Raw genomic sequence first — 13,684 nt, 5'->3', positions numbered from 1 at the left:
TCCAAATTGGTTCTCACCCTTGGAAGCCTTTATTCACCCCAATTTCAGGAAACTAGGTAAAACCATTACATATAAATACATGATTAAGGAAGACAGGAACATGAAAACAAGAGCAGAATTAGAGAATGAAGGAATTAAATCAAAATATGACAAGGACAAGAGAGTATTAGGAATTGAGAAGGAAAAATACTAGATAAACTACTTTTAGAACCACAGGAAAAATCAATTCAGAAATTATATCGCTACCTATTAACTCAAGATAAGGGAAACCGTAAAATAAAGGTCAACATGAAAAAATGGGAACAAAATTTTGGTTATAATATAGAATTTGATCTATGGCAACAATCATGGGAGAAAAATTTAAAATTGACATTAGCTACAGCTTACAAAGAAAACTGGTTCAAAATGTACTATACCCTTCTTAACTAGAATTCACAAAAAACTTACACCAAATTGTTGGAAATGTAAAGGAGAAATTGGCTCTTACTTTCACCTTTTGGTGGAAATGTGAAAAAGCATCTTGCACTTTATATTTTTCATGTAAATAAAAGTAGCTCTATGTATGGTCAATTCTTTGTGAACATGAATTTTAAGCATTTCTGCTTTTGATTAAGATAGCAATATGGGCTTCTTTGTAGGCACTTCAGTAGATATTCCTTGGATTTTTAGGTCAGTTTACCTCATGCCTTTACAGAGCGCAGCCGCTGAAGACCAGGAGTGGGTTCCTCCTGGTTTCGACCGGATCACCTGAACCGGTAGCTACCCGCTAGTGATATTACGATGGCACCACGGATCAGGTTTGGTTGGCGCTGGTCTGTGGGTGCCGCCATCTCCCCACCCTGAATTTTTTACTATTTACTTTGCTGCTGCTTGAAAAGGGGCTCTCCTGCCTGCCCCCAGGTTTATACTTACTTTTATTTCTTCACCTGAAGTTCATCTGAACGGCTCCTCAGCTGTGTTTTGGGCTGATTATAGCTACTGAGCATGCGTGGAAACAGAATTACCTAAGGGACTGTTTGCATGTGCAAAACTTCACAATGCAAAGCATAGGCAAAGGTAAGTAGAACCCACCTCTGCTGAGGACCTATTAGTCTTGCTGCTATTCAGTCATATATTTTTCATATCTGATCCAGGTTGGTTAGGTCTCAGAAGCCTTCTGGGCAGTCCTGATATACTGACATGCTACTTCATCAATAATGTAGACTGTGTCCTTATAGAATCCACCTGCTTAAATGATTGGAAGCTATATAAAAGATACTTGAAGAAAAATATTTTAGGACCCACTATGGCAGAGGAGAAAGTTATTTGTGCTAATTGGGATCTTTTATTCCTAGGCAAGCAAGCTAGTGAGGAAGATCACCTTACTTGGAAGTTTCCAGTGTTGGGACTAGGATGGGCCTGTGGGGAACTAAAAGCATGCCAAGCACATGTTTTATAATCTTTAGATAGTTTCCCAATTGAGTATTGTATGTTTCAGACATGTTGAGCCATAATTAACATCCTGACTGAGGTTGGCAGGCCACTCAGTTTTGCACTAGGTTGGGAAAGGCTGACATATATGAATAATTCACAGGTAACCCAATTATGGCCTTGCTGATTTTTGCATTCCAACTCTCATCAACTTCAATGTACTAGGGTATATTGTACTATATTGGCTAGGGTAACACAGGCATAAACATCTGCATTACCTAGAGCCCACAGAATGCTCATTACTAGATAGTCATATGTATCAGATCAATAGCAACCTTACCAATTGATTTTGCTAGCATGAAAATAGAACTAACAGCAATTGTTTGCTAAGAGATTGTGACATATTTCTTCTTATCTGAGTTTATGTCTTAACTAAAGAAGAGAGATTTTGATATAAGTCTGCATACAAAAAGTATTTGAATAAGCCACACTATTGTGAATATTATTGAACTAAAATGTTAAAGTTGTTTTAATTTTAATCTTCTCAATAACTTTCATAAAAATACATTTACAAATTGTTTAAAGTAGAAAATGGATGACTATCTTGATGAAAACACTGAATAAAGACGGAAGACAGATGTTAGTATTAATTTTTATAAATGATGGAGCGCCTTTGTCCTAAGTAAGTGATCTTGCAGATTGTCAAAAAACAATCCTAATTTTCAGGATACCTATTTTACTGTTACCTGATGTTATAATCTGAGTCTTTGCTGACCTATACCAAAATGGTTAAATGACTCATAATGAGTTATTTGTGTATTCTAAAAATAAAGCAGAATCTTACAATTATGAGTGAGTATGCTACTTTTTTATGGCTGTATTATTTTAGTAAAGTTAGATTATAAAAGTCTTCATTGTTCAGTCTGCCAAACTCTGTTTCCTAGCAGAGGCTGAGTAACTATTTTGTTTGCAATGTTCCAAGCTAGCAACAAAAATTGCAGAAAGAAAGGAAGAAAAGGGTTTGTTAGAGATTTTGTAAAACTATGGTACAAGGTTTCTGGGTTGCAATATGGCAAATTATAATTTCATAATGACAGCTCATCTCACAAACAATGCTGTTGTGTATTAGAACAGGAAGATAATAGACTTCCATCTTCATAAGCTGAGAAAGGTGAAGACCCAATTGATTTAAGGATTCTAATGTTATTCCTGATCTAATCAGAAGAGGGCAAACTTTCCAAAAGAATCCTGGAAGAAATTCTAGGTGGGATTAATATTGCAAAGGAGAAATCTTCCTTATTTCTCTCCTTCCCTCTCTTCCTTCATTTTTCTTCTTTTCCCCTCTCATTCCATCTTTCCTTCCTTTTGTTCTTCCTCCCTTCCTCTTTCCCTCCCTCCCTTCCTCCCTTCATTTATTTATTTATTTATTTATATATTTATTGATTTTATTTGTCAAACATGTATAGATAGTAGTTTATATAAACCTAATATAACATAAGTAAAAAGTAATGATAAAAGAGGACAATGGTACACTAGGACAGGAATGGTAGGCACAATGGTGCACTTATGCCTGCCCTTACAGACCTCTTAGAAACGGGAAGAGGTCAACTGTAGACAATCTAAGATTAAAGATTTGGGGAAGAAACCACAGAGTGCATTCCAGGCATTGATCACTCTATTGCTGAAGTCATGTTTTCTGCAGTCAAGTTTAGAGTGGTTTACATTTAGTTTGAATCTATTACATGCCTATGTATTACTGCGGTTGAAGGTAAAGTAGTTTGGTGTATGATTTTATGAACTACAGTTAGATCAGATCAGAGGCGACATAGTTGTAAATTGTCTAATTGCAGTATTTCAAGTCTGGTGGAATAAGGTATTTTGTTGCGAGCGGAGGAGTGAAGGACTCTTCTTGTGAAATATTTCTGGACTCGGTTTATTAATGTCTGATATGCAGTGGGGGATCCAGACAGGTGAGCTGTATTCTAACAAATGTTTTTATGCTTTGGTTAGCAGTGCAATGTTGTTAGAGAAGAAGCTACGTAAGATTAGATTAACAAATCTTAATGCTTTTTGGCAATGTTGTTACAGTGGGCTCTAGCACTTAGGTCATTGGATATGAGTACTCCAAGGTCTTTGATAGAATGAGAGTCATCTACAAGTTTGTTTCTTCCAAGTTTGTATTTTGTACTCTGATTCTTTTTGCCAATGTATAATACAGAGCATTTGTTGGTTGAGATTGTTTAACATTCTGCTACATGGTCAAGGTCCTTTTAAAGGGTAGCAGCATTGTTGGTGGTATTAAATATATTTTAATATCATCGGCAAAGAGAACACAGTTGCTTATGATGTGATCACAAAGATCGTTTATGTAGAGTATGAAGAGCGTTGGTCCTAAAACACTGCCTTGAGGAACACCACTGTTGACAGAAGGAGGATTAAATATGTCACTTCCTATTTTGACCACTTGTTCTCTGGACCACTGCATGACTAGATAACAGCGTTCTGTTAGATGGGAACGCTGTTATCTAGTCGTGTAGTGATCCAGAGATGCCATAGGATTTTAGTTTCAGAAGTAGTTTGTTGTGAATTACTGAATCAAAGGCTTTACAAACGTCTATGTAGATTGTGTCTATTGCTTTACCCTGATCAAGTTGTGTGGCCCATATGTTTTTGCAGTGTAAGAGTTGCAGATTACAGGATAACTTTTTTCTGAAACCAAATTGTTTATTGGAAAGTAGGTTATTAGTTTCTAACTGGAGTGTAATGGATTGGTTTATGATTGATTCCATAACTTTGCAAGCAATGCAACCTAAAGAAATTGGTCTGTAATTTACTTGGTGTATAACATTACTTGGATCTCCTTTTTTGAACATAGAGATGACTGAGGCTAGTGACCATGGTTTGAATAAGGGGCTAGTCCTAAAGGATTTTAAAAAAATTATGCTTAGAGGTTCAGCCAAGGTACAAGAGAGCTTTTTAAAGAAGTATGCACATAATCCATCATGTCCAATAGATAAAGATGGTTTTAGGTTGTGTAATGTCTTTCTAATGTTTTCTTTTGTAAAATTGATTTGTGTTAGATCATTGAAGTTGATTATGGTATGACTAGGAAATGTTGGGTATGAGCCATTGCTGTTTACAAAGACTGAACTGAAGAATATGTTAAAGAGGTTGGTTTTAACTGTTTCATCATTATAGTCTTTATTATTTGGCCCTTTAAGGGGTGAGATGGATCTAGAGTCTTTGAATTGATTGTTTACAAAATTATAGAAGGCAGAGTGGACTTTGTACATAGAAGGTTTATTTCTTGGTTGCTATGATAATTGGTACATTCAGTCAGGTGACACAATTTTTTGTAGCAGTTTTTCAAATTTGCAATGTAACCTGGGGGTTTTTTTGGCAGAGAGATCTTTTTTGGGGATAGGAGCTTCCTTATTTTTATGGGTAATTTATTTTTCTTGGTTTTGGCGATTATTAGTAGTACATATAATTTAATGACTCTTTGGATTTCAAACAAAAATATATTGTAGTAATCATCAGCAGTATTACAGCCAGAGAATATTGTATGCCAATCAAGAGATGAGAGGTCAGCATCTCTGATGTCATAGTTGGCCTTTTTAAATATGTAATTGGTTATTCCATCATTAAGGTGGTCTCTGTAAGGGCATATATTGAGACACGTTAATCATGCTATGGTCACCTTAAAAGGGTTCTTTTATTTGTAGTCCATAAATTGAGTGTAAACTGTTGCAGAAGATGAAATCAAGACAATTGTTGAGTCTAGTATTGTCTGTAACTAGTTGATCCAGCCCTAGACTAGTAATAGTATTGTAAAGGGTTGAATGTATGGGTTCAGTTGTACATTCGTTTAGGGTCCAGTTTATATGTGGTAGGTTTAAATCACAAAGAAATATAAGAGATGTGGGTAGGAGGCTGCCCACTTAGTAATAATGCTAGCTTCTTTGCATGTGTGATGTGGTAATCAGGGGCTCTATAACATAATAGGAAGTGAAAAAGTGTGGTACTTAAGGTCAGTTCAAGATGATAGTTTCTGGAAGACAAAGTTTGTGTTTAACTTTCACCTTTTTTAGGTTCAGTGATTTCTTATAGAAGATCAGATCAGTAAAGATGATAGTCTCTTTCTATGATAATGGAGTCGGGGAGGGATGTGTTTAGCCATGTTAACGATGCTTCTTGAATTCATTAGTTTGCTTCATTTAACTTTAGCAGTGGCTTCATTTAACTTTAGCAGTGGTGATATTGAGGAAGTAAGGGGCGTGCGTACCTAGTTTTTTATTATGGGGGGTTGGTTGGTCCCCTTTCTATCCCCCTCCTCCTGCCTTCCTTCCCTTCCTTCCATTCTCCCTCTCTTTCTTCCTTCTTCTCTCCCTCTTCATCCTCCTGCCTACCTTCCTTTCCTCCTTCCTATTCTATCTATGTTTTCTTCCTTGCTTGTGACCCTTTTCTCCCCTTCTCTCTTCCTTTCCTTTCTTCTCTTTCCCTTCCCCTTCACAGCAGATAAGTGGCTGATGCTGGGTGGAGGAGGACGCAAAGAATTACATGAATGGTCAGGAAGTTGTCTGGTAACATTGAAAGTGAGGATTCTGGTAATGTGGCAGAAATATTGAAGCATCCATAATTTCTCCAAATTTTATTTCCTCCGGAGTCAAAAATTCTCAGCACATTTGAGGTACCTTGGTTGAAAAAAAGTGGCCCTATGATACACTGTTTCACCCAACTAAAAGTTACACAAATGTTTTTGTAGTATACACAGTGGTATTTTGGTCCTCAATTGATTTGAAACTCATTGAACTTGGTACTCAACTCATTTAAAATTTTACATTGGTGTTGGCTGCCTTCTGATTCATCCTATTATTCTTTATGAGAAAATTTGTTTTGTACTCATCACACCTCTTGGCACTAATTAATAATGAGTGCTGAGATACCACTGTTATTAAGAGGTTACATTGGCTTTTAAAATGACACTGTTTAATTATCTGGTAAATATAACCATGCAGCTATAAAAATAAGAATATAAACCCATGCAGCTCTTTGAAAATGGACAGAAAGTGAAATAAATAAAAAGCTGATGCAATGAAATTTGGACTCCATATCTAATAACTCCTACTGCAAGGACAAAACTGGACAAGTTCAAATGAACATTGTGAACAATAAGTTAATAATTCCATCAAAACTTCATTGAAAAATCCTTATTGTCTAATTTCCTGTTATAAAAAGTAGTAAACTAAAATGTTACAAAAATAATAATGGTAGTTTTGTGCATATGCATAAAATCTGCAAATAGCTTTCATCCCAGTGACAACAGTGTGAGGATTACATAGGTCACTAAGTGAAGACCTCATGCGATTTCAACTTCCAACTCTGCTGATTTAGCTTGTGGAAAGTTGGTAGGAAACTCAAGAAAAATAATCATATGGGGATGTTGTAATAGCTGTAACTCTAAGGAACTGTCATAAGTACCATTCATTCAGAACCATTGTAACTTTGAATAGTCATTGACAAATGGTTGTAACCTAAAAGATATCTGTAATAGAAATAATTCCAATTGGTAACAAAATATTAATTTTAAATTTTAATTTCAAGACTCCCCAAATGTGAACAAATTTATTTCTAACAAGGATCTCCTAGCAATAGGGGGCCTGCATGCTAATTATGCTACATATGAACTTCTTCCATCTCATAGTTTTGTTTCAACTGTTTATTGTTTTAAAAAATGTTTTACTTCTTGATTTTGTTATATGCCACCAAGAATCCCTTTAGATGAGATAGGCTAGCCGCTAGCATACAGGCAAAACTCGAAAAATTAGAATATCGTGTAAGCATCCATTTATTTCAGTAATGTAACTTAAAAGGTGAAACTTAATATATGAGAGATACTCATAACATGCAAGGCAAGATAGTTTAAGCCATAATTTGTCATAATTGTGATGGTTATGTAGTACACCCCAAACCCCCCATCTCAGAAAATTAGAATATTATATGCTATCAATAAAAATGATTGTACATAGAACAATATCAGACCTCTAAAAAGTATAAGCATGCATATACTCAGTACTTTATTTGGACCCCTTTTGCAGCAATTACTGCCTCAATGCGGTGTGGCATGGACATTATAGCCTGTGGCACTGCTGTGGTGTTATAGAAGACCAGGGTGCTTCAATAGCAGCTTTCAACTCTTCTGCCTTCTTCAGTCTTATATCTCTCATCTTTCTCTTGGCAAAGCCAGGTCAGATGAGTTTGCTGACCAATCAAGGATTGTAATCCCATGGTCATTGAAGCAGATTTTGATGCTTTGGGCAGTGTGGGCAGATGCCAAGTCCTGCTGGAAAATTTAAGTCACCATCCCCATAAAACTTGTATGCAGATGGAAGCATTGAGTGCTCCAAAATCTCCTGGTAGACAGATGAGTTGACCCTGGACTTAATAAAACAGAGTGGACCAACACCAGCAGATAACATGGTTTCCCAAATCAACAGAGACCGGGGAAACTTTACACTGGACCTCAAGCATCTTGCAGTGTGTGCCTCTCCATTCTTCCTCTGTGCTCTGGGTCCTTGGTTTCCAAATGAGATGCAAAAGTTTCCACAGTCTGTTGATTTGGAGAGCCATGTTACCTGCTGGTGTTAGTCCACTGTGTTTCATTAAGTCCAGGTTCAACACAACGCAAGCAGACCGAACGCAAGGAGATTTTGTAGGACTCCATGCTTCCATCTGCTTACGAGCTTTATGGGGATGGTTACTTAAATTTTCAAGCAGAACTTGGGACCTGCCCACATTGCCAAAAGCATCAAAACCTGCTTCAATGACCATGGGATTACTATTCTTGATTGGCCAGCAAACTCATCGGATCTGAACCCTGTTATGCCGGGCTTCTGGTTAATAGCCCACAGTGAGAGAGGAATGCAAAGTCAAACACACACACACACGTCGGCCAGAAGAAATAAAAGTACTTTAACTGAAACAGTGTTAAAAGCACACACATTTAAGCAGAGTCAAATTTGTCTCACCCAGATTACAGTTCTGGAATGCGGTCAAAAGTAGGAACAAAAGAGAACAAATTAAGGCAGCTGTGATTCCTCACAACTCCCCCTTCTTTGAGCTGAATTGTCCAAAAACTCAACAGAAATCCTGGAATAGTCCAAATCTTGGCAATGATCCTTCTCCAAATGAATAAACGCCAACATGCGCACTCCCCAATGCCCATAATTTATCATCAACCCCATTAACCTAATTGCCTCAGCAACAGGTGTTCTCCCTTATCTCCGATGATACTTGCACAGTTGGTCCCTTCTAGTCATGAGCCTGTGCATTCGGAGATCTATCCACCGATCCTCCTAATGGGGTCATTAACTAATGGGCTGGCTGCACCCATCTCTCAATCTGATTCTGCTTCCCCACCGTCTGAACTTGGCAATGAATCTTCACTATCAGAAGCTGCTTGCAATAATACAAGTCTCTGTGATCCTGAGGATTCCCTTAAATCAACATCCAAATTCCCTGTTGCAAGAGCTGGCCCAGAGCCAACCACAACAAGCCCCATAGAGAATCTATGGGGAATTGCCAAGAGAAAGATGAGAGACATGAAACCGAGCAATGCAGAAAAGCTGAAGGCCGCTATTGAAGCATCCTGGTCTTCCATAATACCTCAGCAGGACCACAGGCTGATGGTGTCCATGCCACACCGCATTGAGGCAGTAATTGCTGCAAAAGGACCCAGATGCATGCTTATACTTTTCAGAGATCCGATATTGTTCATTGTACAATCCTATTTTTATTGATTGCATGTAATATTCTAATTTTCTGAAATGGGGAATTTGGAGTTTACTTGAGCCGTACCCCATAATCATCACAATTATGACAAATCATGGCTTGAACTATCTTGCGTTGCATGTTATGAGTATCTCTCATATATAACGTTTCACCTTTTAAGTTGCATTACTGACTTTAATGAACATTTGCATTATATTCTAATTTTTTGAGTTTTACCTGTATAAATTTTACAAATATATAAATGAATAGAGGAGAGAGAGAGAGAAGGAAGGAAGGAAGGAAAGAAAAAAAAAAGGGAAAGAAAGATGATAGATAATAAATAGATATAGGTTATATTTATTTAGCATATCATGATGTTGCATTAGCTAGGAGACTACACTTTAATACAAAGTAGTTTGCTCAGGCGCTATCCAGATTACACAACATGGGGGGAACTAGCTTCACTCTTAGAAGGCTTGACTGCGTTCTACAGCATTATCCATGGCTTTGAGACAGAGGGGGGGATGGATGGATGGATAGATGGATGGACAGATGAATGGATGGACGGGCAGACATGATAAAATGATTAGTAGCCATTATGCTCATCTCTAAATTAAATAAGACCTTACAATATTGGTCTTGCTTTTGACTAACTTCTATTCCTAATTCCTAATCTACTTTCTCCAACCAAGGCATTTCCAGACTTGAACTCTCAAAATTGTCCTGAATGGCCCTTCTAGAAGTTAAAATCTTCCTCCCCAGGAGATTTAAGTAATTGATAATGATAGTAATTCAGACATATGCAACATAGATTACCATAAATTCTTTCTGAGTAATGTAACAGAAGTAGATGCACTTATTGCAGAGTATAGCAGTGTTGCACACTAAAACAATGAATGACTAAGCACTTTGTTCAAATTGAAAAATGTGTAAGCTGCATTTACACATAAAAAAACATTGGCACAAGCAACTGTCACATGACAATGGCAAAAGCATGATAGGAAATTCTGAGTAGGGAAATTTCTGTTCCACACAATATATTCAGAGAATGTTCTAAGGGTGGAGTCTTATACTGTTGTGAACTGAGAGACTTCGTTATTTTCAAGAGGAAGATATAAATATAATCACTGCTTAATTACATAGATGAGAGGATTAAATCGGCTAATGATACCAAGATGATGGAAATTGCTAACACTTTGGAAGATAGATGCTAGATTCAAAAGAATCTTGACAGACTTGCACTCTATCTAACAAGATGTAGTTCTTTTCTTTTTAAATATTTGTATTAATTTTCCACTTTTAAAAAAGAGAACGCAATAGTAAGTACAATAGTTCAGTGATGAGAAAGGCAAGGTAAGAAAAAACAAATGTATAGATGCAGAATAGGCAATTCCTGGTTCAATAATAGTAATTGTAAGAGGGATCTAAATGTCCTGGTGAGCTACTACTTAAATATAAACTAGCAATGAGATGCAGCTGCTTAAAACGTCAAGGCAATTCTAGGTTGCATCGACAGAAGAATATGATCAAGATCAGAAGAAGTGGTAATACCGCTCTAACTGCACTGGTTAAGGGAACCAGGCATGTTCTCCACTGCAACTGGAAGGAGAGTCCAACATGGGTAATTCACCAATCTTATTGGTAGAGACTGAGTTAATTTAAATATTTAAATATGAGGTAGTCACCGCCCCTTAGCAGCCCCCAATACCTCAGTTTTAAAAACTCAGTCTAAGTGTAGAGACTGTTGAGTTTTCTTCTGTGTAATAAAAGTGTTTAATGTAATATCACTGTTTTTTAATAATGATTTTCTTTCTCTCTTTGTTCATTTCTCTCTTTCTACAGGACTGGCTGGAATGAAGAGAGGATCCGGACGGGGTCTCTGCCCTCCGCGGGCACCACCCCCACCATTCTCCTCCTTGGGTTTCCCTTCCCTCAGCGGGTACTATACCAATCAAGGAGCGACTCAGCCTGGGGTCACTGGCCTCAGCGGCCAAACCCGGCTGACAGCCGAAGGTGAGGGGGTCAGCCCCCCTCACTGGGAGGCTTGGAAATTGCCGCCGTTTGTGTAATGAGGAAAGACCTGGCTCAGGGCCAGCGCCTCTCAGCTGTTCGGCGCTGAATAATAAAGCGCCGCCGCCGCCGCCGCCGGAGAAGCCGCGGGAGCCGCCGATTCCTCCGAGGCTCAGATCGGCTCATTTGAACCTGGCTGCAAGGCTGCAGGACTGACCTCCTCACTAGGAACTGGTTTCCTGAGGGGGATATATGGCAATTGAGATCGCGGCGGCTGCCATTTTGATCAATTGATTCCCGCGCGCGCCATTCCTGAAGCGGGGTGACAGTTGCTCTCCGCCCTAGCAACAGGGCGCGACCAACAAGTTAACTGCGCAGGCGTGTACTTCTGAGGTGCCTAGCGCCATTTTGTTGAGATCGTGTTACCGAGTGGCATTTATTCTCAACGTGTCTGCAGTCTTTCGTTGCATAAATACCAACAGTGTGACTTGTAAGTAAATATGGCTGATAAAACCCCTGACAAGGCGTCCCCATCTGTAGTGCCTGTGGATAAAGGCAAGTCAAAGCCTAAGGAAAAGTCTAAGGCCCAGGCTTCTTCCTCCTCCCTCAAGGAGGCAGAAAGGAGGATAAAAGCGTTGGAACAGAAGTTAGAGGCAGCCCTTTTGACACCAGGGAACCCCTCTTCCTTTTCGGGACAGCTGCTACCACAGCCCAGGGATCAGTCTGCTCCACAATCTGGGTGGAAACCATCTGAGACTTTGTCAGACAGGGACTGGTCACCTGATAGACAGGTCCCCTTTGGGCCTGCTCCTTTGGCGGGATTACCAGCGAGGCCAGGGTCTGCTGCCCACTCAGTGAGAAGTGCTCCTTCTGCCACCTTCACGCCCACTGCAGCTGGGCTTAGGGTGCAACCAGACACCTGGCAGCAACTGTCACCAGCCCTGCAGGGCCTCATATCGGATGTATATTCTCAAGGGATGGCAGCGGGGGTGCATCAGGCTACTCCTCACCCCCGTCCAGCTCAGCCCAAAAACCTGTGGGCTGCACCGCCCCTCTCGGGTGGGGGGTCTTGGATGGAGGATCCTTCACCCTTAGAGGACACAGAAAGGGAATACGAATTTTCTGATGATGAGACACCACCAGACCAACCTGTAGTTGCTGGTCTTTTTAAAGCTCCTTTATTCAAAGTACTGTTGCATAAGGCAAAACAGGTGGCGGATTTGCCAGGTTCCACTAAAGCAGCAGACACCTCTGAAGGGCCTAAGCCATCTGCTGTGTTATTTCAGGAACCCCAGCCAGAAACTGAGCATGTACCATCATCTGACATATTTCGACAAAGTCTTAAACGTCCATGGCAAGCCCCTGCAGCAGCACAAGGTCCTTCGGTTATAGAAAGGAAATTCTATACACTGGATGAGGACATGGAAAAACTGTTGGAGTTTCCTCCCATAGATAAGCCTGTAATGACTTTGATATCAAAGGCCTTGGTTCCCTCAGAGACAGGCGACAGCTTGAAACCTGAGGATAGGAAGGCGGAGATTTTGCTGCGAAAATCCCATCAAATGGCCAGCTGGGGGTTTCGGGCAGCCACCGCAGCTTCCTTTTTTAGTCGGGCCTCCATTATGTGGCTGCAGGAGGTGCAATCTCGCCTTGGACCCGAGGACGGCAGGTTGCGCCAGGACATAAGTAAGCTGCTAGCAGCGGCGGAGTTTTCGGCGGATGCCACCCTCCACGCAGCTAAATTTTCCGCCCGTGGGATGGCAACGACTTTGGCTTCTAGGCGTCTCCTCTGGTTGCGTAGTTGGCCAGCTGACCTCAAATCCAAGTGGAACTTGGCCTCCTCTCCATACCAGGGGGAAAAACTTTTTGGGGAAGCTTTGGACCCTGTCCTCATCGAGGATAAGGACAAAAGAAAGACCCTGCCTAGAGCATATCGGCGCCAGGAGCGTAGGCCTAATCCCTACAACCGACGTCAGCCATTTCGGTGGGACTCATCCTTGTCTGCTGGGCAGAGCAATAGACCATATACACAGACCCAGTATGGCCAGCCCACCTTTCGAGGGGACCGTGGGGCCTTTCAGGATAGGCCCAGAGGGTTCCAACAGGCTCGGCGTCCATTCAGAGGGAACCAAAGAGGCTTCAGGCGCACAAAATGACTTGACTGCCTTTCAGCCCATAGGAGGCAAACTTCAAAAATTCAGTGCCTCTTGGAGAAGTACCTCCACCGACAAGTGGGCTATAGCAACCATATCACAGGGACTGCGCCTGGAGTTTCTGCAGCCCCCGCCAAACCGATTTGTGACTTGTCCACTAATTCGAGACCCAACCAAACAACGTCATCTGCAACTGGAGATAACACATCTTCTCAACATCCAAGCGATAGAGATGGTGCCCGAGCATGCCAAGGGCACAGGGTTCTATTCCATTGTGTTCCTAGTGCCGAAGTCATCAGGGGGCTTCAGGACTATCCTAAACCTGAAACTCCTGAATACTT

At 40.3% G+C, this 13,684-nt stretch overlaps 1 protein-coding gene across 7 annotated transcripts in view; it reads left to right on the top strand.

Annotated features, from left to right (window-relative positions):
- The window catches only part of TCAIM (T cell activation inhibitor, mitochondrial), a 115,928-nt gene that overhangs the window by 87,393 nt on the left and 14,851 nt on the right, over window positions 1-13,684 (top strand). The window contains exon 12 of one of the 7 annotated variants that reach the window (XM_070729584.1): window positions 1,335-2,259. The exons of 4 other annotated variants lie outside the window; for them this stretch is intronic. In XM_070729584.1, coding sequence (XP_070585685.1) covers window positions 1,335-1,438 — 104 coding nt within the window. In that variant the 3' untranslated portion in view covers window positions 1,439-2,259. Of the gene's footprint in view, window positions 1-694; window positions 724-1,334; window positions 2,260-13,684 lie in introns of those variants that run through there. 2 more of the 7 variants (XM_070729583.1, XM_070729587.1) reach the window with 2 other exon arrangements.

Source organism: Erythrolamprus reginae, chromosome Z (assembly GCF_031021105.1).
Source record: "Erythrolamprus reginae isolate rEryReg1 chromosome Z, rEryReg1.hap1, whole genome shotgun sequence".
Lineage (NCBI taxonomy): Eukaryota > Metazoa > Chordata > Lepidosauria > Squamata > Dipsadidae > Erythrolamprus > Erythrolamprus reginae.
Note: the sequence above shows the minus strand (reverse complement) of the source record. Positions and strands in the feature narration are given on the sequence as shown.